Here is a 24,190-nt window from a genome sequence, read left to right on the forward strand (position 1 = left end):
GTGCCCTTGTCTGCTCATCCCCGTGGCCATCGAGTGGGGTACCTGTGCTCGGTGGGGTGCTGTGGGAGCACCCAGGTGCCCTGTGCCCTCCACCACACCCCCTGCACTGATGCAGCCACTGTGGGATGGCCTGAACCTGCTGGTAGCTTGGAGAGGCCCTGTTGTTCCACCACCCTTTTTCCTTGGGCTGGGGGGGGGGGGGCAGGGCTCTGCCCTCACATTCCTTGGAGAGCTCCAGGGCTCCAGCCAGCCCCTGTCACATGCCAAAGCTCCTCTCACACTGGCACAGGGGCTGAACACAAGCCCAATCAGTGGCAGCCCACAGAGGGCCCTTGACAGCAGCCAGCACTCCAGCTGCAGGCAGCAGCTCTGGCCAAGGTGAGGGCAGGGCTCCTCAAGCCCAGCCCTGGCCCTGGCTGGGTGCCACAGCACAAGCACCGGCCTTGGCTGTTGCCCATGGGTGTGGGGTGAGAGGCAGCGGGCTGTAGCCAGGACAAAGCTCTGCCTTCCCCAGGCCCAGCTCTGTCCCTGTCACCCCAGGTCCCACAGTCCAGCCCCCGGTTGCACTCAGCCACCCTTGGGAAGCGCATCCAGCCCGGGCCCCTGTCCTGCCCAGCCAGAGTCCCCCCCTTCTGCAACCCCACAGCCACCCACGGGAGCTCCAGCGCCGCAGCCTGGGGGCAGCCAGCCCGGAGCTCCCCCCTCCACACAGCACTCGGGGGGTCCCTGCTGGGTGGGATGCGTCTGGCTGCAGGGGAGGGAGCTGGGTGGGGGGCACAGTGCCCGCTGCTCTGCTGGGCCAGCAGGAAGGCTGGGCCCTCTCCTCTGGGAAGCAATAACGCTGCTGGCAGGGCAGGGCAGCTCCTGGGCAGGCAGGCAAAACAAAAAGCTCCCCTCAGGCTCCCCCCCCTCTGCAGCGATGCCCACCGCTAGCACAAGGTGACTTCCTTTCTTCCAAGCAGCAGCCTTTGTGGCATCACCCCCACCGAGGCACAAGGCCAACAGCAGCGCTGGGGAGGGGGCGGGGGGTGTGGATTCTGGCACTTGCTCCTTCCTTGTGGGTGCCACAGCTGCCAGCAGCTCCCCAGCACCAGGAACACCCCCCCTCCCCGTCCTGTGTCAGCTGCTGTGCTGGGGTGCTGCTGGCAGCAGGGCCCCTGCTCCAGGAGGAGGGGGCAGAGGAGCGGGCGGCCACTGCTGTGCCCCCGGCAGGACCCCGCTGCCCTTGCTGCCAGGGGAGGGTGTTTTGGTGCAATAATTACCCCTGCTCTATGGGAAGCCCCGTCCAGTTCCTTCTCACCTTACCTGTCGTTGCATGTACAGACCAAATCACCAAGAGTGTGGTTGTGCTTTGGGAAGATGTTTCACTTTTCTTTCCAGCCCCCCCACCCCCTCCCCGACCTCAGACTGCTTGTCCTTTGGGTTCCAGCGCCTGTTCCACGTGCCACCTGCCCTCCCAGCACTGGTAGCGTGCTGAAGCAGTATTTCCTGAGCAGTGTGGGGCACGCACAGCTTGCACTTGAACTGGGGATTGGGGTTTTTTTTTGTAATTAATGTACTTGAAGGCTTTCCGAGCCCCCCGTGGAGTTGTACTGTTGCTGTACTGTGAGCTAAGTGTCCTTGTTTTCTATGTGGATCTTGACCCTGGCTTGCTCTGTCTCACTGGGCTGGATGGCACTGTGTGTTGCCTCTTTTCTCCTTCACCTTTTTCCCTGCTAGCCTCCCTTTCTTCTCCCAAAGCTTTGGGTGCAAAACAGCTTCCCATTTTGTGGAATTTTTATGTAGAATAAACATTTGTAACTGTAAAGTTCTGGCTGGTACCTCTCTGTTTTGGGGGGGGAAGGGAGGGGATGATGGGGAGGCAAGGGCTGGAGAACCCCAGAACCCTGGGAGCATGACAGCACATGGCAAAGCACCCCAGCAACAACTGCCACAGGAGAAACCCCTCAGTCTGGAGGAAGATCAGCCCCCGAGGCACACACACCTCCAGACAGCTGAGCTGCAGGCAGAGGGGAGGCTGACAGGGAGCAAGGGGCTCGATTCCCAGCTCCATACTCCCCTGCACTGAAGGCAGGACACAGGAGACCAACACTTGTGACTTGCTGCCTGTTTAGTGAGGAGGCTGGATACAGTTCTGGCTCCCCTGGAGCTCCAGCCAGCTCGCTGTGTTCTCAGGAAGATCAGCAGCAGCACTGCAGACACCAATTAGCCAGGCTGCCATTCCACCTTCACCAGGAAAGCCGGACTGGGAGCTCTGCAGCTGACTGGTGAGCAGCTCCCAAGCCACTTTACACCTGCAAGCAGCACAGTGACCTGTGCCAGGCCCATCTGTGCCACCCCACACTGGAGGGACCAACACATCTTCCACACCAGCAGAGCCCAGAGCCCTTCAGAAGCGCGGGCGGCGCTTCCGACCCGTGTACTTCGTGTCTGCTCGCACCTCCCTGGGGAGAAAAGGCAGCAGCAAGTAAGCACAAGGCACAGGTCCCTCTGGGAGGGGAAGGGGGGGCAGGCTTGTGGTGGGGGTTGAAGGGGTGATGGCTGGCCAGAGCAGCACCCCCAGCCTCAGCTAAGGGGGGGAACTTACTTTCCCTGCCGCCGCCTACGCTCCTTCTTCTCGAGGATCCAGTCCCGGCTCTTCTTCACAGACCTGCCCTTGGCATTTCTGAACCGTGTCCTGCACAGACAGCACACACCAGCTGGGGGGGTGGGGGAGCAGATTTTTGCCCTAGAGAACTGCCTTCCAGAGCTGGGCATGCCCTCTGCCTCACAAAACCAGTGAGTCCCCCCCTCCCACACCCTCAGGGAGGAGAGAGGCTCAGCCAGCACTGCGGCCAGACTCAAGCACAACCACCTTCCCCTTGTTTGCTGACAAAGCCTCTGGCTCCCCAACAAGTTCCCAGTGTTGCCACTGCCCTCTGAGACCAGGTGTCCCCTGGACTAAGGGAGCAGAGCACAGCAGTGTAAGAGGCAGGAAAACATGGCAGCCACAAGCTCCTGGCAGCCATGACTACTTTCCTCTGGTTTCTGTTGTCTCTCCCACTGGCTGCAAGAGAGGGTCCTCCCTGCACCACTACCATGGGAGGAGACCTGGCCAGCCAGAGAAACCCCTGATGCCACAGCTAAGGAGAGCTACACAAAGAATCTGACAGCAGAAGGAAGGAGCCACCAGACTTCAGGCACAGCAATCTGTTTCCCCAGTAAAAAAAGCCATCACAGCACTGCAAAAACTCCTCTTCCCATCCCCTCTGGCTGAGTGCTGCACAGAAAGCACAGCTCAGACTGGGCACAGCAGCTCCAGGGCGAGCACCAACAGCCCTGTGAGGCTGCAGCAGAACCCTCCAAACCAACCATCCTGTTCCTTGTGCCTGGGGGCCCTTCTGTAAGATAAAGCAGTGCCCATCTGCACTGCCAAGGGCCCCCCCAGCCCCCTCCCTTCAGTCACCTCTCACATGGCAGCGCTGTGGTCCTCAGCCTGTAGAACACAGCCCTTATACCCACCCCCCTCACTGCCTGCAGCTTCACCCACTGTGTGGTACCTCTCATTGGTGAACTTTGCCTGGTGCATCTCCTCTCCATCAGCACACTCAGTACCAAGGCCCTGAAACACAGAATTGGGGAGTTTCACTCTCTGGAGCAGGCTGAGCTAACAGTCACACCATCAAAACCAGGGAGCTGAGCAAGGATGGGCTGGAGCAGGAACAAACTGGTCTGCCAGAAATTGTGGCAAAGAAAACAGATCTCAGGGAGATCAGGGGGTGGTGAGACCAACAGTAATGTGACCATGAAGTCACAGCTGTATGTGCAGAGCTGCCTGGCTCCCTCTCTGTGACCTTCCCACAGCTTTTCTGATCACCCAGCAGCCAGGGAGGTGACTCTGCTGCCTCACAGAGCTCCTCACCTTTGGTAACGTGCCAGACACCCCGACAAACAGACAGAGGAAGAACCTGAAAGAACAAGAATGAGAAGCATGAAGGTGGGGTTCAGCATGGGGTTCAGCATGGGGTTCCAGCCCCCAAACAAGATTGCTATTAAAAAAATATATATCTGAGAGACCAAACTAAGCTTTAACCCCTGTCCAGGGCTGGATCAGGGGGGAGAGAACAGCTTGGGGAAGAATAAATCCCTGCTAAACCCCGGCCTGAGGCCAAACACAGAGAGAGACAGGACTCACTTCTTGGCTTTCGCGCTGTTGGGATAATCCACCACCATCCCCCCAGTAAAACCAGCTCTCATGGCTTGTGCTGTGATGAGCTCCAGCTGGAAGAAGAAGCATTGCAAGTCACTTAGCAACCAGCCACCAGTGAGCCCAAGAGACCTCTGGGCAATACCACAGCACGTGCCAAAAATGGGCTCCTGTTAGAACCCCAGACTGGGCTGGGCTGGGAGGGACCCCAAGGGTCACAGAGCTCCAACCCCCCTGCCACAGGCAGGGCCACCAACCTCCAGGCCTGGAGCTACACAAGGTTGCCCAGTGCCCCATTCAACCTGTCCCTGGACACCCCCAGGGATGGAGGTTACTCTGTACCAAGCCCCCAGTTCTGCAACACCTTCTTGACCACCAGCCCACTGCCCTTACTTGGCTCTCCCCACTTCTCAGTCTGGCCTGGGTGAACTGGTGCAGCAGACTCTTTAGAAGGGGAATACTGGGCTGTATTGCCCAGCCCTGGGGAGTTACAGCACAGTGCTGATGATCACAGGCCACCCTTCAAAACCAGTCAGGGAAAACCCAGCACAAGAGAGTCAGAGCACATCCTGCCAAGTTCTTTTGATCCTGAGGCTCAGCACAGGATGATCTAAAGCAACACCACACATTGCACAGGGCATTCTCTTTATCATTGGGGTTGGGGGTTTTTTTTTTGGCTCTCAAAGAGCTTTACAGATGGCAGGAAGGACAGAGACACAGTGTGTAGGAGCACAGTGCATTCAGAGCCCCAAACCACACCCTGGCTGTGGCTCTGCCTGCACCTCTTCCCCACTGTACCTGTTCTGAGTTCTCAGGGTACAGCTGCAGGACAGCTCGGGATCCTCGGGCCTGCAGGAAAGAAATCAGTCCCAAACCTGTCTCCACTCACCCCATTCCCAGCCCAGGCACTAGCCCCCACCTCCCCAAAAACCTCCTGGAGAACTCTCCCAGGACAGGACAGCTGTTCAGGCTGCAGAGCCAGCTCCTCCACAGCACAGCAAGGCACAGGGGTAACAGCATCAGCAGGGAAGGATACAGCAGGCAGGCAAGGAGAGAGGACTGGGGGGGGTGTCCTGCCATTCCTCTGCTTCTCAGCAGTGAATTATCTGGTACCAAGCCACCAGTGAGGGTGCAGAAGCAGACAGAGGCCTGACTGGGAGAGCCTGGCACTTACCAAGGCAGTGTACAGAGTGGAGAAGAATCGATAGAGGCGCTTTGGAGGGCTGTGGGACTTCTTGTCAGCGTTACAAAGCCACTGCACTGCAGAGATACTGAGAAAGGAACATCAGACCCCCAAGACACTGAGCCATCAGTCCTTTCCCAGAGCCCAGCACTTCCCTTTGAGCTACTCCCAGCACTGGGTACATGGTGAGGCTCTGGGGAAATGAATTCATTCCCTCTGCACAGCTTTGCCTTCTGTTTTGCAGCTCCAAGAGACTCACTCTGCCAAACCCAACAGTGCACCAACGCTGCTCCTTCACAGCAGCTTCCTCAGGTATTCTCTAAGCAGAAAAGTGTTTCTGTCCCCTTCACCTAGACTTTCATCCCAAAACCAACCATCAAACCTCTGACCCAGGGACAGATGTGCAGCTCAGCAGTGGTACATACTCCTTGCAGTAGCCTCAACCCTCCCAGATTTCCTTTTTTTCCCCTTATTTTTGTTTCCTGCTGGTGAGCAAGAAGTGACACCAGCATCACTTGGGAAAGAGCTGCTGGAAGCTGCTTCTACCATGTGGAATCTCAGCAGCTTGTCCAGAAAGGTGGAGTCAAGTTTCAGGATAAGGACAGTCATCTGTTACACACCACACACAGCCCATGTGTGCTGGTGTTTATGTCCAGAAACTCACCTGATACAGCCATCAAACATGCCAGGCCTGAAGGGAATGCCATGACCCAGATCTGCAAGCAGAAGGTCTCCTTCCACCTCTCTCTCCACAGCCACATCTGCACCAAGAAGAGCACGGCTCAGGCAACTAGGTCACACCTTTGGGGACCAGCTCTGAGGTGATGCAAGGGGAAGAGGGCCTGCTCACCCAGCATGGCAGGGCTGATATCCAGGCCAATCCAGTAGTGACCCTCATCAGAGATGTAATCCCCACTCAGGCCAGAGCCACAGCTGCAGGGAGGAAGAGGGAAAGGCTATGAGGGTGACCCTGCTACAGCAGCCAGCCCTCTGTCACCCACAACAGCCACTGATGACAGGAGGGCTGGGTGCTCCTGGCCCCTGGGCAGGGCCCCCACTCACCCCACATCCAGGAGCAGGCACGGCCGGTCCTCAGGCAGCCCCAGCAGCTCCACCGCCCGCTCCGACATCTGCGACTGCACCTCCACTACCCGGGAGCTGCAAGGCACGGCCAGGGCACGGGCAGCAGGCGGCATCCCCCCGGCACGGCGCACCCGGCCGCCCCGCGCCGTGGGTCCCGCTCCTCCGCTCCCCAGGGCCGCCTCCCCCCCGCCGGGTGGCCTCCCGGGACGGCCCCTCTGCTCCCCCAGGCAGCCCCTCCTGACGGGGTCCCCCGAAGCGGGCCCGGCCCCGTCCCAGGCCCCGTCCCGCCGCCCCACAGGCCCCGTCCCCGTCTCCCTCCCCGTCTAGCCGCCCCACAGGCCCCGTCCCGCCGCCCCACAGGCCCCGTCCCCGTCCCAGGCCCCGTCCCGCCGCCCCACAGGCCTCGTTCCCCCCCTCCCGCGCGTACCGGCGGCCATCCCCCCGCCGCACGGCCGGGTGACCCGCCTGGCCTCCCGGGACGGCCCCTCCGCTCCCCCCGGCAGCCCCTCATGGCGGGGTCCCCCGAAGCGGGCCCGGCCCCGGCCCCGTCCCGCCGCCCCACAAGCCCCGTCCCAGGCCCCGTCCCGCCGCCCCACAGGCCCCGTCCCCGTCTCCCTCCCCGTCCCCGTCCCCGTCCCAGGCCCCGTCCCGCCGCCCCACAGGCCCCGTCCCCGTCTCCCTCCCAGGCCCCGTCCCAGGCCCCGTCCCGCCGCCCCGCAGGCCCCGTCCCCGTGCGGGCCCTACTTCTGCGTGTACTTCCGCGCCTCCGCCTCATCGTAGAACTGCAACGAGAGAGCGAGGGAGCCGGTGAGGTGAGGTGAGGCGAGGCGAGGCGAGGCGAGGCGGCGCCCCGAGGCAGCGCGGCCCGGCCCGGCCCCGCCCCGCCGCTCACCAGCTCCGGCGGTCCCCGGTGCTCAGGCCGCCGCCCGCTGCCCGCCATGCCGCCGCGTGACGTCACCGCTCCCCGCCGCCGCCCGGAGATGACGGGTTGGGTTGGGGTGGGAGGGGGCGGGTCACGCTGATGGGGCCGGCGGCGCTGGGGCGGCTGCGGCGCCTCCTGCCCGCGGCCCCGGCCCGCGGCCAGCGGGCGGCCGGCGGGACCCCCCCCCGCCACGACCTGTACGAGGTGCTGGGCGTCCCCGCCACGGCCACGGCGGCGCAGATCAAGACGGCCTACTACGAGCAGTCGTTCCGCTACCACCCCGACCGCAACGCCGGCAGCGCCGCCGCCGCCGCCCGCTTCGCCGCCGTCAGCGAAGCCTACCGGGTGCTGGGCAGCGCCGCCCTGCGCCGCAAGTACGACCGCGGCCTCCTCGGCCCCGAAGATCTACGCGGGGCTCCCCGGCCCTCGGGCCGCCCGGCAGCCCCGGCCCAGCCGCCTCCCCGCCGCCCTCCCCCCGCCGCCACCGCCACCTCCCGCCGCGGGCCCGTCCCGCCGCCCTTCAACTTCGACGCCTTCTACCGGGCCCACTACGGGGAGCAGCTGGAGCGGGAGCGGCTGCTGCGGGCGCGGCGGGAGCAGCTGCGGCTCCGCCGGGAGGAAGCGGCGACCCAGGGACACGTCCAGCGCCTCTCCGAGCTCTTGGTTGGATTCATCGTCTTCTTGGGCTGCGCTGTCCTCTACGGCCTGAAGTGAGCCCGGCGGGCTGGGGTGTCCCCAGCGGGCACGGCGCAGGGCACCGTGTGCCCCCCCCCAACGGGTGTCCGGGGCTGTGCGTGGGCTCTGCTGCTCGGGCTGTGAGTTTCCCCTCTGCCGGGGGGTGACATTGAGGTGTGGGTATGTGATCGGCAGGCGCCGGGCATCGGCTCAGCTCCCCGGGCCGCCAGCGTGACCTTCAGAAACAAGCGGAGGGCTCTGTGTGCCCGCTGTGCTCTGTGGGCCATGACCCGGCCCCCTCTTGCCCCGTGTGACTCTCAGACGCAGCGTGGAACCGGCTGTGTCCGAACCCTCTTGCGTGGCTGTGATGTCACCTGCGGACGCTGTGTGGCCGCCACATGCCGCCGGTGGGCTCTGCTGGGCAAGCTGCCAGCCTGACCTCGCAGCCACGGCGTGAGGGGCTCCACACACTGCACTCTGCCCCCTCCGCTGGGACCCCTCCGCGGGCAAAGGGCGTGACAGGTAACCGCAGTCCCGGGCTGTGCTGTGTGGGCTGTGACGTGTCTGCACCCTTGGGACTGCTCTTTGACCCCAGTGGAAACCCTCTGCCTGTCTTCAGCCACAGCTGGTATTAAACGGCTGCCCCTGGGTTCCGTGTGCTCTGCGTGTTGTGTTTGGAGGGGGTTGGCTCTCAGCAGTGCTGCGTTGCAGTTCCCTGGGGCTTCCCATTAATCTGCCACCTCTGTGCTGTCACACCCCTTGTCCCTTTGGGGAATGTTAAGTCTCCAGGCAGCATCATTGCCCTTGTCTGTCCCTGTTCAGCACGTGCCTTCCTGCGTGGCGAGCATGGAAACCTTGGCCTCAGCAGCCTGGAAGAATGAAACCTGGGCCCATGGCAGCTTGTGTTCTGTCATTACGACATCACCTGGATGTGCTTCCCAAAGCACTTCTGTGTTCCCAACAGCCTGTCCTGGCTTGGGCTTGCCAGGAACTTCGTACAGGTCTGCCCTGCACAGGCCTTCGTGGCCAGGAGTGGTAACACTTCAGAGCACTGAGTGGCATTACTTGTGTTTTACATGTCTCTGAGCAGCATTTGCACATAAGAGTATTTATGTACTGTAAGTATTGAAGTGTTTTAAGAACTTTTGCTCTCTTGTGTCTCTCAGAGCTTCTGTCTTTCCTCAGGTGAAGGTTTCACCTGTGCTATGCTGGTACTACACAGAGCAAGCAAAGCTTCGTGGCCTTGAACTCCTGAGTGTGCCAAAGACTTCATCTCCATCGCTCTGCACTGGGTGCACTGGGCCAGCCTGGCAGTGGTCTGCACAAGAGCCAAGCTGTTGCCTCTCGTGGCAGTGACTCTGAGTGATGTTTTCTCCCAAAATAAACACGTTAAAAGCAAGTGTCCCGTATTTTCCAGTTGTGGAGTTCATAGAATCCTAGAATGCTTTGGGTTGGAAGGGACCTGGAAAGATCAGCTAGTCCAGCCCCCTTGTAATTCACTGGTGAACCAGTGTCACAGTACTTTCCCTTGGAGGGAACTCCAGCAGGAGCGTGGTGGTGCAGTGTGTGCATGCTGGATGCTCTTTGCTCCCTGACCTGTGTCCTGGTCTGCCTAGGATGGGGTGAGGCACAGCCAGGACAGGTGACAGACTAACCAAAGGAGTATTCTGCACCGTGCAGGAGGAGCACACCCCTCCAGGGTGAGGCTCAGGGACCACCTGGCTTCGGGGCAGCCCAGGGTGTGTGGTTTGGTGACCCTGTGCTGTCCCAGTGACCTGTCCTTAGCCCAAACCACGCAGTTGGCCTTTCATCTCCTCTTCCTGGCATGGGTAGGTGGGAGTGAGCAGTGGGGGCTCTGACACCAGGTTTTGCCAGCTCTTTGATTTGTGTCACCGAAAGGAGCTGCCCAAGGGTGAGCTGCTGATGGGGCCTCAGCTGTCACCCTCTGCCCACCCCTCCAGGCCTGGAACTGTGCTCCCTGCTCCCTCCACCCCAGGGTTTACTCTTTGTAGCTTCTTATTACTCACTCCTGCCCTTGGATTACAGCAGCAGACACCACCCCACAGCACTGTGAGAGGGAAGTAAAGCTCAGTATTAATGTCCACTTGGGGATTAGATGTTGTAAATGATATTCAACCAAAAGCTCCAGGCAAGCTAAGAGCCCAGATGAAGCCTGGCAGCCCCAGCCCTGAGGCCTTGCAAGCTCAGTGCACACCTCATTCCCCAGTCTTACCCTAGCCCGTTCTCAGGAGCTGACATCCCTGTGGCTGCAAGCTGGGGGTGCTGGGCTGCTCCCCTCGGCTGCTGGGTGGTGTAGCCTGCAGGCACTGGGTCACCGTGCCTCACTGGGGCCTCTTGCTTCTGTCTGGAGAAGCTGGGCTGCTCTTTGGGAAGGAATGGGTTAACCCAGCTCCTGGCAGGGCTTTGGGGGGGGGGGTACCAGCCAAGCTGGGGGTATGAGGACCAGAGGCAAGGAGCTGCAGGCTGAGTGAGAGGGGGGGCCTGGTAGGGGAAGGGGCACAATTCCAGTGCTCCCCAGCGCTGGGTTCTGTGGCAGTGCTGCTGCTGGGGCTGCGATGGCTGTTTCCCCAGGGAATGGCCACGTGTTGGTAATACCCATGGGGGGAGAGGGGGGGTGTAGTTCCCTCTCCCTTGGTCAGCATCCCCTGCGGGGGCTGCTCTGTTAATAGAGTTAAATGTTAATCGAGTTCCTCTGGTAACAGCCCCGTGTCCTTCCCGGTGCCGGCTGCACAGCGGGGCCTGGCCCGGGCACCTTCACACCACCCCCCGCTTGCTGGGCCCAGCCTGGGGGTTGCATCTCAGGGGTTCTCCTTGGACACTGCCCGTGCTGGGGACACCCCCCCCCCTTCTCCCAGGTGCCCTGTTCCTCCTGGGCTGGGGCCTGCTGCTTACCCAGGCTGGCTTCAGAGCAGCCAGGCTTGAGAGGGCTGGGAGGGCCACAGAGGCGGCAGGGCCAGCCCCTCCCTGCCCCTCCTGGGTTTGGCTCGGTACCAGCTGGCAGAGGGGCTGAGCTGGCCCCAGGCACAGGGCAGAAGTTAATGTGGGTGGCACATGTGGTGGGAATGCTGCTTCCTCCTCCCTGGGGTGAGCAGGGGCACGGTGACCACCCTCAGCATGCACTGAGGGCCAGGCAGTGCTTGGCGCAGGCAAGGGGGGGGGGGGGGGCACAGAAGCATCAGCCTGTGCTGCTGCCAGCTCCTGCCAGTGACTGATGTCCTGTCTTGTGCCCTGTGCAAGACTTTGTCCTCAGCCCAGGCCTGCCTCTGGAAGAGGCTGGAGCTGCCAGCACAGGGCAGCGCTGACTGTGCAGCCTGGATGTGGAAAGGCAGGCACCCACTGCTGCTGTGCTCAGCACCCCCCAGGACCACTGCAGCAGGAGGTCCAGCCACCTGCCTGGGGCAGTATGTGCTCCAAACCCAACAGGAACAAGTTCAGGGTTGGAGGAACCTCCTCAGGGCAGGGTCTCCTTGCTTGGCAGCTTCCATGGTTAAGGAACCGTGGCCGAGGTGATGTGGTGGCCAGCCCAGGTGGGCAGGCACCCACAGCACTGCAGGGCCCTGCAGACAGAAAGCCAGCCAGGGTCACGGCAGCCCAGCTCAGTTTGTTCTCTGGACCATCACTTTCAGTGCTGCCAGCTCTGGTGGGACACGCTCTCCCTCCCTGGGCTGGAGAGAGGCAGCTGCTTGCCCCGAGGGTTCTCACTCCCACAGCCTTGTCTCACCATCACCTGAAATTAAGGAAAGCAATGGAGGAGTCCAGGATGGAACAGGGTGAGCTCGTGCCTTCTACTGCCTTTCCCAGTGCTGGCCAGTCAAGAGGGTGGACAGGAACTGGGAACTAAAAACTCCACAGGGCTCCACAGGCCAGTGAGAGCAGCAGCTGGGAGCCAGGAGTGAGCACAGCTGGCACAGGGGCATAACCCTTCCTGGGGGTGAGGACCTGGCTCCTGAAACAAGGCATCACTGTTACCATCTGCAGGGCCAGACTGGAGGACACAGTCCTGTCCCTGGAGGCAAATGCAGCCGTGGTGCTGCTCCCCCCTGGGGACACCCACCTTCGCTGGGCATGGATGGGCTGAGCCATGTGCAGGTGCAGTGCCTGGGGGCTCCCCAGGCTGCAGGACCCCACTTGCTTGCCAGTCACCTCCAAGCCTGGCAAGTGTACATCTTCCCCCAATTCTTCCCTGCCTGTCCCACCCCTCTGTTCCCAGCTAGAGCCAAGGGGCACCACAGAGCATGGGAAAAAGCCTTTATTCAGAGAACGTGTGGTGCCCAGTGCTCCTGGGCCCTCTTCCCTTGCGTCCCACCCCATTGAGCCTACTGACATCCACACAAGGCACCCTCCCCCACCTCCTGTCACTGTTCCTCTTGCCGTGGATGCACAGATACCCCCCCTTCCCCCAGCAGCTCTCCACATGCAGAACCCTCCCCCCCCCCAGTCATGGCACCAGCCCCATCACACTCCCCACAAGCACCTCCCCCTGCCCATGAGCATCCCCCACCCTGTGCCTGCCCGGCAGACGCTGCAGCCTGCCCAGCCCCTCACCCACCCCTCATGCCCCCAGCCAGGGTGTTACTGTGCAGCCCCTGCTGAGGCACAGCGCCAGGAGCAGGGACATCCCCAGCCCTGCCCTGCTACCGGTGCGGAGGCTCCTGCTTCTGGTGCTGAGGCCGCTGCTGCCTGCAGAAGGGCTGGGGGCTGAGCAGGGGGATGTGTCCGATGAGGCGCAAGGGTGAGCCTGGGCTGGGGAGTTTGGAGCTGGGAGATGCTGGCGGGTGTCCCAGGGCTGGGAGGTGGTTCCTGGGAGGTGCAGTCGGCACCGCAAAGGGCACGACAGCCTCCGAGGGAATCAGAAACGCGGGCACAAAGCCATAGGAGAGATCAAAGGGTTTGGGGGCTACTCCACTCCACAATGGGGCAAGGTGGGCTGGTGCTGGGCTAGCCAGGACACCTCGGTGCCCTGCTGGGCCCGCAGGGTCCCTGTCTGCCAGGTCCTTCCGCAGCAGCTCCTGCAGTTTCTCCAGCTGCGTCCGGCAGACGTGGGAACGTGTGCGGCTCTGGCAGAAGGACTCCAGAAAGGAATCGAGGGGCACGTCCTGGGCCAGGAACTGCTCTATCTGTGCCTGTGGGATGGGCAGTGGGACAGCATCAAGCCAAGAGATCCTAGGACCACAGAAGGAGCCTGGACAGCTGTGCCTCCTTCCTCACTCCCAGCCTCTGTACCAGGGCCTGGCACGTGGGAAGGCACAGAGAGCTATTTGGGGCCCAGGGGAGGAAGGAGCAGCAGCACTCACCTCTGACTCTGCCTCGGAGGCATCGAGCTTGGCTTGAAGCTGGACTAGGGCACTCTGCAGGCTCCACTTCTCCAGGTATGCCTCTGTGTCAGGAGGGAACAAGGCTGCCAACAAACCTCCTCCTGGATACCTCCACTGCTGGGGCTGCTGTCTTTCCTATCCCAAGCATCAGCTTCCCCCACCCACATCAGACAGAAACACCCCCAAACACATCCCTGGAGCCACCTGCACCCTGAAGCCTGCGGCATCAGTCCCAGCTGAGGACTGGCTACACAGCAGGCAGCATCACCACCCACTACTCCTGATCATGTCTGGGCCATCTCCCCGTGGCAGGTTCATGGATGCTGAGCCCACCTGGATCCTCTGGCCACATCAGGCTCTGCCTTGTCCCACTGCAAGTGCTGCACTCACCCAGGCGTTGCTGCTTGTCCCAACATGCCTCTCGGATTTCCTGGAGCTCCTGGTACTTGATGGCAAGAGAAGCCTTCCCATCCTCCAGCCGTGGGCGCAGGGACAGGTTTGCCCTGGCCAAGGTGCAGTTCGAAGCCAAACACATCTCTCGCTCCACCTGCAGGCTCTGGAACTGTGGGGACAGGGATGGGGGTACCAGCAGCGGGAGGAATGGACAGAACCAGTCAGAGCTGGCGGCTTGCTGGGAGGGGTTCCATCTCCATCCAGGGGGAACCCTCTCCTCCCGCACTGCCCACATGCCTCTGAGTCTTAGGGGGGATTCAATGAGTGGCCCCGGGCTACGAACAGCACAGGGCAGCTTGCTCTCAGTGTGGCAAACCTCACAGCTGGCTGCCCAGCCCCCTGCAGAGGAAGGGGGTCCTTAGCTGAGGAGGATGCCAGGAGGAGGATGCATCCCCCTCCAGACACGCACACCCAGGCGGAGCGGGGCGCGAAGCGGCGCCGGGCTGTGCTTTGGGAGGCCCGGGGAAGAGATCCCGGCACCGGCCGGAGCCCGGAGCGCTCGGAGCTCATCCCAGCAGCTGGGAAGGAAGCCAGGCGCGAAGGGCACGGCGAGGGGCCGGGGCCTCCAGCCAACCAGCCACCCCTCGCCTCGGGGCAGCGAGCCCGGCGGCTGATGGCCGAAACCCGGCGCAGCCCCCGGAGCCGCCGGCCGGGACGCTGAGGCAGAGGTTTCCCACCGCCGCCACCCCGGCCCAGCCGGTGGGTTCGCAGCTCCCCCCGAGAGCCCAAGATTTCAGGTACCGAGGGAAGACCGGCGAGTGGCGGTGCCCGAGAGCCGGCGGATGGTGCCCGGCCCAGGCGACTCGGCCACGCCGCGCCCGGGCGGATCCGCCCCGCGAGGGGCGAGCGCCGCACGGCCCCGCTCCGCCGGGCACCGACCTCCGGCTCGGCCCGCCCCGGGCCCCCCCCGGCTTGGCTCCCCCCTACCTTCCTGCTGAGGCGGGCGGCGCGCTGCAGCCGGGGCTCGTCCTGCAGCAGGGCGCGGAGCTGCGCGGTGCTGAGCGCCCCGAAGCGCCGCGGGGACCCGGGCGGCACCGCGGGTCGAGACATGGGAAGGGCACGGGCGGACGGGGGTCCGCAGCCCCCCCGCCACCGGGAACCACGCAGACACACACACACCCCGCCCCGCGCCCACCGGCACCTCCGGCCTTAAAGGAGCCGCAGCAGAGACAGAGCTCCGGCTCTGCACCGCGCCGCCTCCAGCGCGGGGCGGACCCGGCACCGCACCCCTCCGGCTGCGTCCCGCACGCCGCCTCGCAGCACGTACCCCGCACCGCGCTGTGCGGAGCCTGCTCGCCGCTGCGTGCCTCCCGCGCTTCACCCCACCGTGTGTATCCGGCACCGCAACCCGCACTGTGCATCCAGCATCCTGCACCATGCCCCGCTGCGCGCATCCCGCGCCACACTGTGCGCATCCCACACCACACTGCGCGCATCAACGCACTGTGCGCATCCCGCACCACGCTGTGTGCATCCCACACCACACCGCGCGCATCACAACGCACTGTGCACATCCTGCACCACACTGCACGCATCCCGCACCACACTGTGCGCATCCTGCACCACACTGCGCGCATCCCGCACCACACTGTGCGCATCACAACGCACAGCGCGCATCCCGCACCACACTGCGCGCATCCCACGCCACACTGCGCGCATCCAGCACCACACTGCGCGCATCCCACACCACACTGTGCGCATCCCACACTACACTGTGCGCATCCCGCACCACACTGCGCGCATCCCACACCACACTGTGCGCATCCCACACCACACTGTGCGCATCCTGCGCCACACTGTGCGCATCCCACACTACACTGTGCGCATCCCATGCCACACTGTGCGCATCCCGCAACACACTGTGCGCATCCCGCAACACACTGTGCGCATCCTGCACCACACTGCATGCATCCCACGCCACACTGTGCGCATCCCGCACTACACTGCGCGCATCCTGCACCACACTACACGCATCACAACGCACTGTGCGCATCCCGCACCACACTGTGCGCATCGCAACACACAGCGCGCATCCTGCACCACACTGCGCGCATCCCACGCCACACTGTGCGCATCCCACACCACACTGTGTGCATCCCGCACCACACTGTGCGCATCCCGCACCACACTGCGTGTATCCCGCATCACACTGTGCACATCCCGCGCCCCACTGCGCATCCCACACCACATTGTGCACATCCCGCGCCCCACCGCGCATCACAACGCACTGTGCACATCGCCCCACACCTCACTGTGCACATCGCCCCGCGCCACACTGTGCGCATCACTTGTCGCTGCACTGTCCCCATCCTGTACTTCACAGCACTGCACCTGTGCCTCCTGAGGACACCCTGTGAGCACCGCTGCACCCATCGGATCAGGAGAGACAAGAGCCATATGCGGCGATGCACCCTGTCACTGCCGGCTCTGTGCTGCTCCACTTCATCCCATGGGGGACAGGTGGGAGTGCTGCCCTGCTTGTGATGGGGAACTGCTCACTGCAGGGTGTTGTGACTAAATGTTTGCAGGGATTCAGAGACCTAAGCCAAAACTTCAGGCAGCAGAAACCTGTCTGAGGATGATCAGCTCCACTTCAGGACATCCCTGTGCTAGGAACTCTCTTTGTGTCTTTGCTTAAGTAGAAGTCTGGGTTGGAAGAGACCTTACAGGTCATCTTGCTCCAACCCCCTGCCATGGGCAGGGATGCTCCCACTAGACCAGGTTGCCCAAAGCCTCATCCAGCCTAGCCTTGAACACTTCCAGGGAGGGGGCACCCATAACTTCCCTCAGCACTCTGTGCCAGTGTTCACCACTCTCACAGTGAAGAATTTCTTCCTCATATCTACTCTAAATCTGCCTCTTCCAGTTTGTAGCCATTACCTCTTGTATCATCGTTATCTGAGCATAACTTGCCCCAAGACTCCAGTCCAAGCACCTGACAGGGGATTTTTCTGGTCTCAGTGGGAACACATCAGAGATACAGAACAGACACTCATTGATGGAGAATGAGCTCAAGGACGCAATTTTATTGGGAAGCTTTACCAGATACTAAAGAGAGGCACAGAGTACATGGAAATTAGTGGCATGTAGCTTTTTTGCTTGCTGTGAGTTCTGGAGGCAGCTAAGAAACTCTGCTGAAAAGTCATTCCAGGGCTGAGTGTCTTCCTTCCACAGGAAAGGTACGTGGGGAATCCACAGATTTCATAAACGATTTTTTAATATTTCATTATCAACAAAATAGCAAGGAATCATTGGCAAGTATGGCAGAAAAGATCTGAGCAGAGGGGGAGCCTGCATTTAGAGAGGGGAAATGGAAAGTGGCATCTCACTAAAACCCGACTGCCCTTGGGCTTCCCTCTGCTCCAGAAGGGCTCAAGCTCTTTGGCCATGCAGAGCCTTCACAGAGTGTCCAGTATGGACAGGAGGGAGAAGAAGCACTAACAATATGAAGCTGGTTTGATGAGGATAAGGGAGGATTTGCAGTTCCCTTTGCACAGGCTGCCCCATGTCAAGCCCCCCTTGAAATTCAGCCGTACGGAGTAACAGGCCGAGTACCACCACCCACCCTCGTAGCTGTAGGCACAGTTTTTACTGTAAGTGTCCTGGTCCTGATCCTTTGTGGAGAACTTCATGTTGTCGTGCATGGTGCTGGGACTGTCCGAGGTCATGGCATCCCCGGCTGTCCCTGTGTAGGAGCCCAGCCGCAGCCGGTAGCCGTGGGACTCGTCTTCCACGCTGAAGAGGTTGTAGTCTGCGACATTGGTGTTTTCTGAGGAGTCCTGGATGACAAACCTGACCTGGTAGACCTTCTGCTTGGCGATCTGGTGGATGTACTCGGTGCCCAGCCAGTACTCGGTGCGCACGTTCCCGAAGCCGTACTTGTAGGTGCTCCAGGACTCGGCCCAGGTGACCGGTGTGTCTTTCTGGTTCCTCTGGATGACCGTCCAGCCCCCGTTGGTCACGTTCATCTCGCAGTACACCACCAGGTGGTGGAGGCCTTTGGGCTGAATGATGTAGACCCCGCTGTGGCTGCCAGCAGGGAGCTCGCTGCAGTCCTTGGGCCAACCTGGGGGAGGAAAATAAGGTGGTTTATGAAATCCTGTTGCAGAATGGCTTGAGAAGCAAGGCCGTGGTTCCATGGAGCAGCTGTTCAAGCAGTGGCCTGTGTAGCTTAGTCAGACCAGGCCCCACGCCGTCTTGATGAGAACAGAAGGGTCAACGATCAGTCAGCATATTCTTGTGGCAGCAAGGCCACAAGATGTGGGAGCAGGAGGTGTGATAGGGATTCTGTGCTCCTGGGACTGAGAAAGAGACGTGATTCCCAGGCTACAAGATGGGTGGAGTATGTAAACGTAACCTTTAGTTAAGAGCCAATTAGAATACAACAAGTATAACCCGTGGTAGGAGTAGTATAAAAGGAAGTGTGTGCTTGCAATGAAGTTGAAGTGCTTTATCAATCACATTGATTGGCAGCATCTTCCCTCTCACCACCACAAAATCCCCCCCCACTGAACGAGACACCCAATGTCTCTCTGTGCCTGTAGCCTATTGCATACACATTCCTGGGCTGTGTAACTGCCACGTGCTTACAGGAGCAAGTGGAGCCTTTTGGAATGATCAGTGTAAGAGTTGGGCTTCGTATCTTCCCAAGGCAGGATTCAAACTGATGCCGACACCCTGCCAGGATGTCTCGGCCTGGCGAGACCAAGCCAGGCATTGCCTTGTGCAGCACACAGGGTGCCCCAGCCCAGCTGGATTCAGTGCCTGTAGCTTGCAGTTGACATATCAACACACAGGCAAATGCAGATCTGTGCTAGAAAGGCATTTGCTGTTACAGCATGGAGGCTTTAGACCTTTGTAGTAATCTCAGAACCCCCTGAGAGAGCGGGATCACAACAGGCTAATTGTGAGTAATTAAATCAGCCCTTGTTGTCTCAGCAGGGCAAACCCATCTTGGTTTTTCTTCTTGTCCCTGAACAGCTCTTTAGAGTCCCTGACTTGTTTGTTAGGATGATGGGCATTCCATGCTCCAGTGTCAGCTCCTTATACAACAAGCAGCTGAGTGCACCCACTGGCTTCTGGGAAAGGGACTTGCTCCATTCCCAGTGCCTTTGCTACTGGTTATTCCTACCCAGTGAAGTCGTATCCACGGGCTAAAGTTGACTCAGTCCCTGTCCTACCCAGTCTTCTCACCAACTGTATAGTGAAAATAGGAAAATAACCAATCACCAGTCACTTCCCAAAGGCCAATAACAAGTCATCACTTTGCTGTTTGGACCTTTAGGTGGAAAATGCTAAAGATCTTCATGAACTACTGTGTCCAGGACGTGGTTGGTACTAGAGTCTCCCAGAGGGTATGAGCTGTGGCACCTCTGTAGCCTATCAGAAAATCAACATTTTTGTTCCTGGGAGGAGCCAGTGCCCATGTAGGACATGGACTATGGTGAATGAGAGTTCTGCATCTGTCTCTAGGCTCTTGGCAATGAGGGATGTTTCAGACCTGATGAAGACACTTACCGTGGCTTGCCACTGGGTGGTGGGCAATGTCTCTGGCCTGCCGAACAAGTTCGTTACCATCATCTGAATTAACAAGAAGAGAGGAGACAGGAGTTAGTGTTCAAAGTGACATGGCAAGTACCTGCTGGGAGAGCATGGTCTCCTACAGATGATGTTCTTGTTTCTCTGCCAATTCCAGGCAGACTTTACCATTTCAGATACCAGCCAGTTAGTAGTTGGAAAGAATTTATGTGGCATTAGACTGGGGCAGAGGCTTCCTTGGTGAGAAGGATCTGGGTCCAGTGTGTGGTGGTGGTGGTGGCAATACTGGAAAGGTGGTTATTAAAGTACAATAGAAGCAAATGGGAAGGGACTCAGCAAGAAACATGAGCGGGTGAAGAAACATGAAAGCAGACACAGGAAAACTGGTGCAGGTATCAGGAGCGGGGAGAGGGGGTCTGTTTGGCTGGCTCAGAAGGGATTTTGAAGGGTGTTGCTGGAAGAGAGGATGGTTAAGTCTGGATTAATGCACTCCTTTTGCAAGGACACCTGGTGTGTCTCCACTGATGGCTATAAAACAGAGGCGTGCATCTCAGGCTTATGGAACCACACAAACCATCCCCCTCTCTGAAACAGACCTAACCCTGCAGCTGCTGGTCTCCAACACCCTCCAATGGCTGCTCCCCACATTAACTCTCAGCTGGTGCTTTCCTGTCCCTGCCCTCACCAAGTGTTTACCTTCCACCTCTCGCACTGTGCGTAAGGCCCTTCCTTCTCTTGCTACACCCAGACAACACTTCATCCTGCAGACAGGCCATCCTACTGCTTTCATTTCCTCTTCTGTCATCTTCTGGTTGGGGGGCCTCTGCTCCTTTCTGCCTTCCCTTCCCATCCATTTGGAAGCACTCCTCCACAAGCCAAGACTTTGGACCGGTTTGCTGTCTCCTCTGGCATGCCTCCTGTCTCACCCACCCTGCATTCATGGTTGCAGAGCACCCTACCAGTGGCCTGGGTGAGGGATGCCTGTGATGCCCACTGGACACCCCCTTTCTCTACTCAGACTTGCCATTCTTGGTGAATCCCAAACTCTTGTCTCAGCCACAGGCACTCCTTGTGTTGGCAGTTTCCTGGCAGCTGACCTTGGCTGATGTGAAACCAGCATCAAACATCTGAACCTCGAGCTTTTTCTGCTAATCATCTTTTTTCCTCTCTTGAAGGGGAACCAGCTCTGTCTGTCATGTCATGTCTCACCTGCAGCCCCCAGTTTAATTCCAGAAGCATTTCTTGAAGATTACCTCATTGCTCCAGTACACCCTGGTATCTGTAGGTTAATCTGTGCCATCACCTGGCTGTTTACTCTGAGTAGGTGTCACTAGACTCTGTAGAAACTTAACTTGGTTCCTCTTTGCATTCACTTCTCTCTTGAATTCTGTTCTCTACTGACCTTGTGATTTCCAGAGATGGTTGCTGTTCTCCACATCCTCAAAACACAATGTGATGTGCCCATGGCCCTGAACACCTTTGGCTCAGTCATGCTGCCAAAGAGTCTGTCCCTTCTCCTGGGATCATGAGAACTCAGGGCTTTGGGTGGTTGGACTCACTTATGAGCAGAAGAACTTCATGCCAGATAGAAGAGACAGACAGCAAACAGAGGAGGACTCTGAGATGATTCTTGTCCCAGTAAGACAGCCTACACTGCACTGGCAGCACCCAGCCATAGAGCAGTATTTAGTCCTGCCTCTGTGTTGTGTGGCTGGTGAAGAGGTCTGTGTAGGATCTGACTGAGCACGACCTTGTCTGCCACTTCCTAGCACAGGGGGAAACTCACCTTGCTGGGAGGACTCCGGTGGAACATTCATAATTTGATCCAGTGTGCCATTGAAGAGATGCAGGTTTTTTATTTGCAAGACAGGATGAGCTGCTGCCAGGGCCAGCAGGCAAGTGAAAAGCAGGAGACAACAGGACTGGGTAGCTGGGAAGAGATTGGGAAGAGAAGAGATTGTAACTCCTCCGTTAGAGAGGCATGAATCCCATTTGACTCCTTCACTTGCAAAGTAAAATAGGGAAATCAAATTCCTTATGTGTAGAGCTCCCTCTTGGAGCCACAAGCCCCAGTTCTCTCCTTCAGATGAGCCATAGGTGACTCGCTGGCAGCAGTCACCTGCCATTGGTGGGTGTTGAGACAGAAGAAGTAAGACCATGAGCAAAGCCCAAGTGACTGGAATCAGAAACCCCTGCAAAAAGCAGGTAGGAGACAGCAAGCAGGGTGAGCATAGAAGGAGGAATCCTTTTATCCTCCCAGGTCCCACTGCACTCCCATGACACACTCACATGGGAGGCATGAATCCCATTTGACTCCTTTACTTGCAGAGTAAAATAGGAAAATAAAATTCCTTATGTGTAGAGCTCCCTCTATTATGGCCAGGACTACTCCTGCCTCCAGTCCAGATCTGTGGGCAGTAAGAACCCAGATGCCTCAGTGGGAACAAACCCCAGGCAAGGGTGCATATTCTGCATGAAAGCAGCATGACTGAGAGGGGCAGCACAGACTGCAAGGAATTAATTAGTGCCTGGTTGGTACAAATTAGGTCCTTTATTTGGTTATATGGCTACTACACACCTCCTGTGTGTAGCCAGCTGCTCTGGTTTGCTCTTAGAGCAGCCAGGGAAAGCAGCACAGAGTTTGCAATATTAGATATAATAAAACACTAGAAAATTTGTAACAGTTCCTAGAGAGCAGGGCATTGTGGAGACACAGAGGGGAATCTGTTCACGACATGATACACATAGCTCACCCTGTCAGACACCAGTGCAATCCCTGTGCTGCTCAAAAAGACAAGGCAAACCTATTGTGCTGCCCTGGGATGCCTGGGTTTGGCACTGTTCCCTGAGGTGACTGAGGTAGAGCAGGGTGAGTAATACCAGCCTGGAACTGCTGTGTGTGATTGCAATCACTCTAGAGACAAAACACCCCTTCCTGGGGATGCTCAGAGCTATCCCAGTCTTTTTTTGGGGGGGGGTTACAGTTTTACAGCAAAAGTCTTTTAAACACACTTCAGTCCAACTGATTGGCTTCTTATTCCTACACAACATTTTGTTTCTTGATACTCTTGTGTTTAGAGGCACTTCAAAGACATGAAGAACCAGAGCAGCAATGCTCCTTCCAGTGCTGGCCCATTCCCCTCTGAATGGTCATGGAAGTGCTGGGCAGGAAGGAGATGAAAGGAGAGGATCAGTCTCTCTTGGGTGTCCTGGGCACATCTAACCTCCAAATCTTGATGTCTGTTCAGTATTGCTCCTTAAGAAAGACTATCTTAAAAATCCATTCCCTGTTCTATTTAATACTTTCCTTGGAGAACTTCAAATTGCAAAGACTTTTTGGTAAATGTGACTCTTATAAAATGGGCTGTGTGGCACCCCAGGGCCACACTGATGCAGCATGAAAACAGCAGAACCTGCAGCCCTGCACTCCAGTCCCCAGCCCAGGGCACAGCAAGCCCAGCCAAGGCAATGGGGCTGTGTGTTGGGATGGCTGTGGTGTAGGGAGAAGGGAGCCTGGTAGAAGATAAAATGCTGGGATGCCCTGTGACCTGCAGCCACACACAGAGCAGCGCCGTGCCATCCCATCCCATCCCATCCCATCCCATCCCATCCCATCCCATCCCATCCCATCCCATCCCATCCCACACTCACCCATGCTGTCTCTGTAGGGACTCTGTGGAGCAAGGAGCTGAGCTGGCCTGGCTGGAGGAGTGTCCAGCCTGGAAGTTATAGCGCTCAGCAGGTGAGGGGGTGGAGGCATGAGACCCAAACCACAACACTTCTCCTGTGCTCTTCATCTTGAAGTGATACGTCCTCAGACAATGAAGGCTGTGTCCCACAGGTGTGAAGAGCTTTCTTCAGAGGCAAAGCAAATAAGCTGGTGCCAGGGAGCAAGTGCTGTAAAAGAGCCGCCATCGCCAGTGCCCGGCTGCCCTGGCAGGGTTTCCCCAGGGAATGGCATCATCCAGTCACCTCTGCAAATGTCAACTCCTAAGTAAATACCCAGATGGCATTGCCCTTTCTGGATGGAAATCAAACATTAGGCGTAAATCGCTCTCTGCAGAGTAGGCATTGATGCCAAGAGCCAATGGGTACCCCATTGGACCCTTCAGGGAAGAGGTACTCCAGTGTTCTTGGTAAATTGTGCACAGGGCTTGAGAAAAGTGCCACTCCACTGCCTCCCAGCGTGCCAGGCCTGCCACCACCACCCTGCCTCTTGCACAAGGTGCCCTGGGGCCTCCCCGGCACTGTGGCCCTGGCATCAGGCACAAGGGAGTTTCGGGAATTGTGGCGTGGTGCTGATGTGAAGTGGTCTCACTTCAAGGCTCCCTCTGCTACTACAAGTACTTACACCATGGCCTTCCTACAGAAAAAGCCAGGCCATGCTTTTCCTAGAGTAACTCTGAGTTACAGGGACTTCTGCACCCCCAGCAGTTACCTTGTGCTGGACAGCACAAGATGGCCAGAGCTGGGCACAGAATCCCAGAATCACAAGGTTGGAAAATGTCTTTAAGATCATCAAATCCAACCATTCCCATCCTAAGCTAAACCAGATCCCTAAGTACCTGATCTACCCTTTTTTTGAACACATCCAGGGAAGGTGACTCAGCCCCCTCCCTGGGCAGCCTGTTCCACAGCCCCACAATTCTTTCAGGGAAGAACTTTTTCCTCACATCTGCTCTGACCCTGCCCTGGGGCAGCTTGAGCCCATTGCCCCTTGTCCCATCTCCTGTCCCCTGGCTGAAGAGACCATCACCCACCTCTCTGCACCCTCCCTTCAGGTAGGTGTAGGTGGTGATAAGGTCTCCCCTCAG

General features: G+C 58.8%; 4 protein-coding genes across 5 annotated transcripts; 1 reads left to right on the forward strand and 3 right to left on the reverse strand.

The window, feature by feature from the left end:
• Positions 1-809: 809 nt before the first annotated feature.
• On the reverse strand, positions 810-7,417 carry BUD23 (BUD23 rRNA methyltransferase and ribosome maturation factor). The gene is made up of 12 exons (XM_084273142.1): positions 7,345-7,417; positions 7,197-7,234; positions 6,432-6,527; positions 6,220-6,302; positions 6,034-6,130; positions 5,361-5,457; positions 4,985-5,035; positions 4,175-4,260; positions 3,902-3,947; positions 3,540-3,601; positions 2,588-2,677; positions 810-2,444 (listed from the first exon to the last, which is right to left on the reverse strand). Exons 1-12 carry the CDS (start codon positions 7,390-7,392, stop codon positions 2,390-2,392), a joined length of 849 nt encoding a protein of 282 aa, XP_084129268.1. The 5' UTR covers positions 7,393-7,417; the 3' UTR covers positions 810-2,389.
• A 56-nt stretch (positions 7,418-7,473) lies between these two features.
• Positions 7,474-9,448, forward strand: DNAJC30 (DnaJ heat shock protein family (Hsp40) member C30; the record flags this gene model as incomplete). Its single annotated transcript, XM_084273141.1, has 2 exons — positions 7,474-8,571; positions 9,235-9,448. The coding sequence occupies one exon, from the start codon at positions 7,474-7,476 to the stop codon at positions 8,086-8,088; it is 615 nt and encodes a 204-aa protein (XP_084129267.1). The 3' UTR covers positions 8,089-8,571; positions 9,235-9,448.
• A 3,185-nt stretch (positions 9,449-12,633) lies between these two features.
• Positions 12,634-14,888, reverse strand: VPS37D (VPS37D subunit of ESCRT-I; the record flags this gene model as incomplete). Of its 2 annotated transcripts, XM_084272834.1 has the most annotated exons (4): positions 12,634-13,193; positions 13,365-13,447; positions 13,776-13,947; positions 14,766-14,888. In XM_084272834.1, 4 exons carry the CDS (start codon positions 14,886-14,888, stop codon positions 12,705-12,707), a joined length of 867 nt encoding a protein of 288 aa, XP_084128960.1. In that variant the 3' UTR covers positions 12,634-12,704. The 2 variants fall into 2 exon arrangements, with proteins under 2 accessions (XP_084128960.1, XP_084128959.1); XM_084272833.1 differs by lacking the exon at positions 14,766-14,888 and having other exon boundaries at positions 13,776-14,254.
• A 2,387-nt stretch (positions 14,889-17,275) lies between these two features.
• On the reverse strand, positions 17,276-23,031 carry LOC311199042 (fibrinogen-like protein 1-like protein; the record flags this gene model as incomplete). The annotated part of the gene is made up of 4 exons (XM_084273087.1): positions 17,276-17,904; positions 19,350-19,418; positions 21,163-21,306; positions 23,028-23,031. The coding sequence occupies 4 exons, from the start codon at positions 23,029-23,031 to the stop codon at positions 17,276-17,278; spliced, it is 846 nt and encodes a 281-aa protein (XP_084129213.1).
• Between the last annotated feature and the right edge of the window lie 1,159 nt (positions 23,032-24,190).

This window comes from Gallinula chloropus (genome assembly GCF_964237585.1).
Source record: "Gallinula chloropus genome assembly, chromosome: 19".
NCBI classification, from domain to species: Eukaryota; Metazoa; Chordata; class Aves; order Gruiformes; family Rallidae; genus Gallinula; species Gallinula chloropus.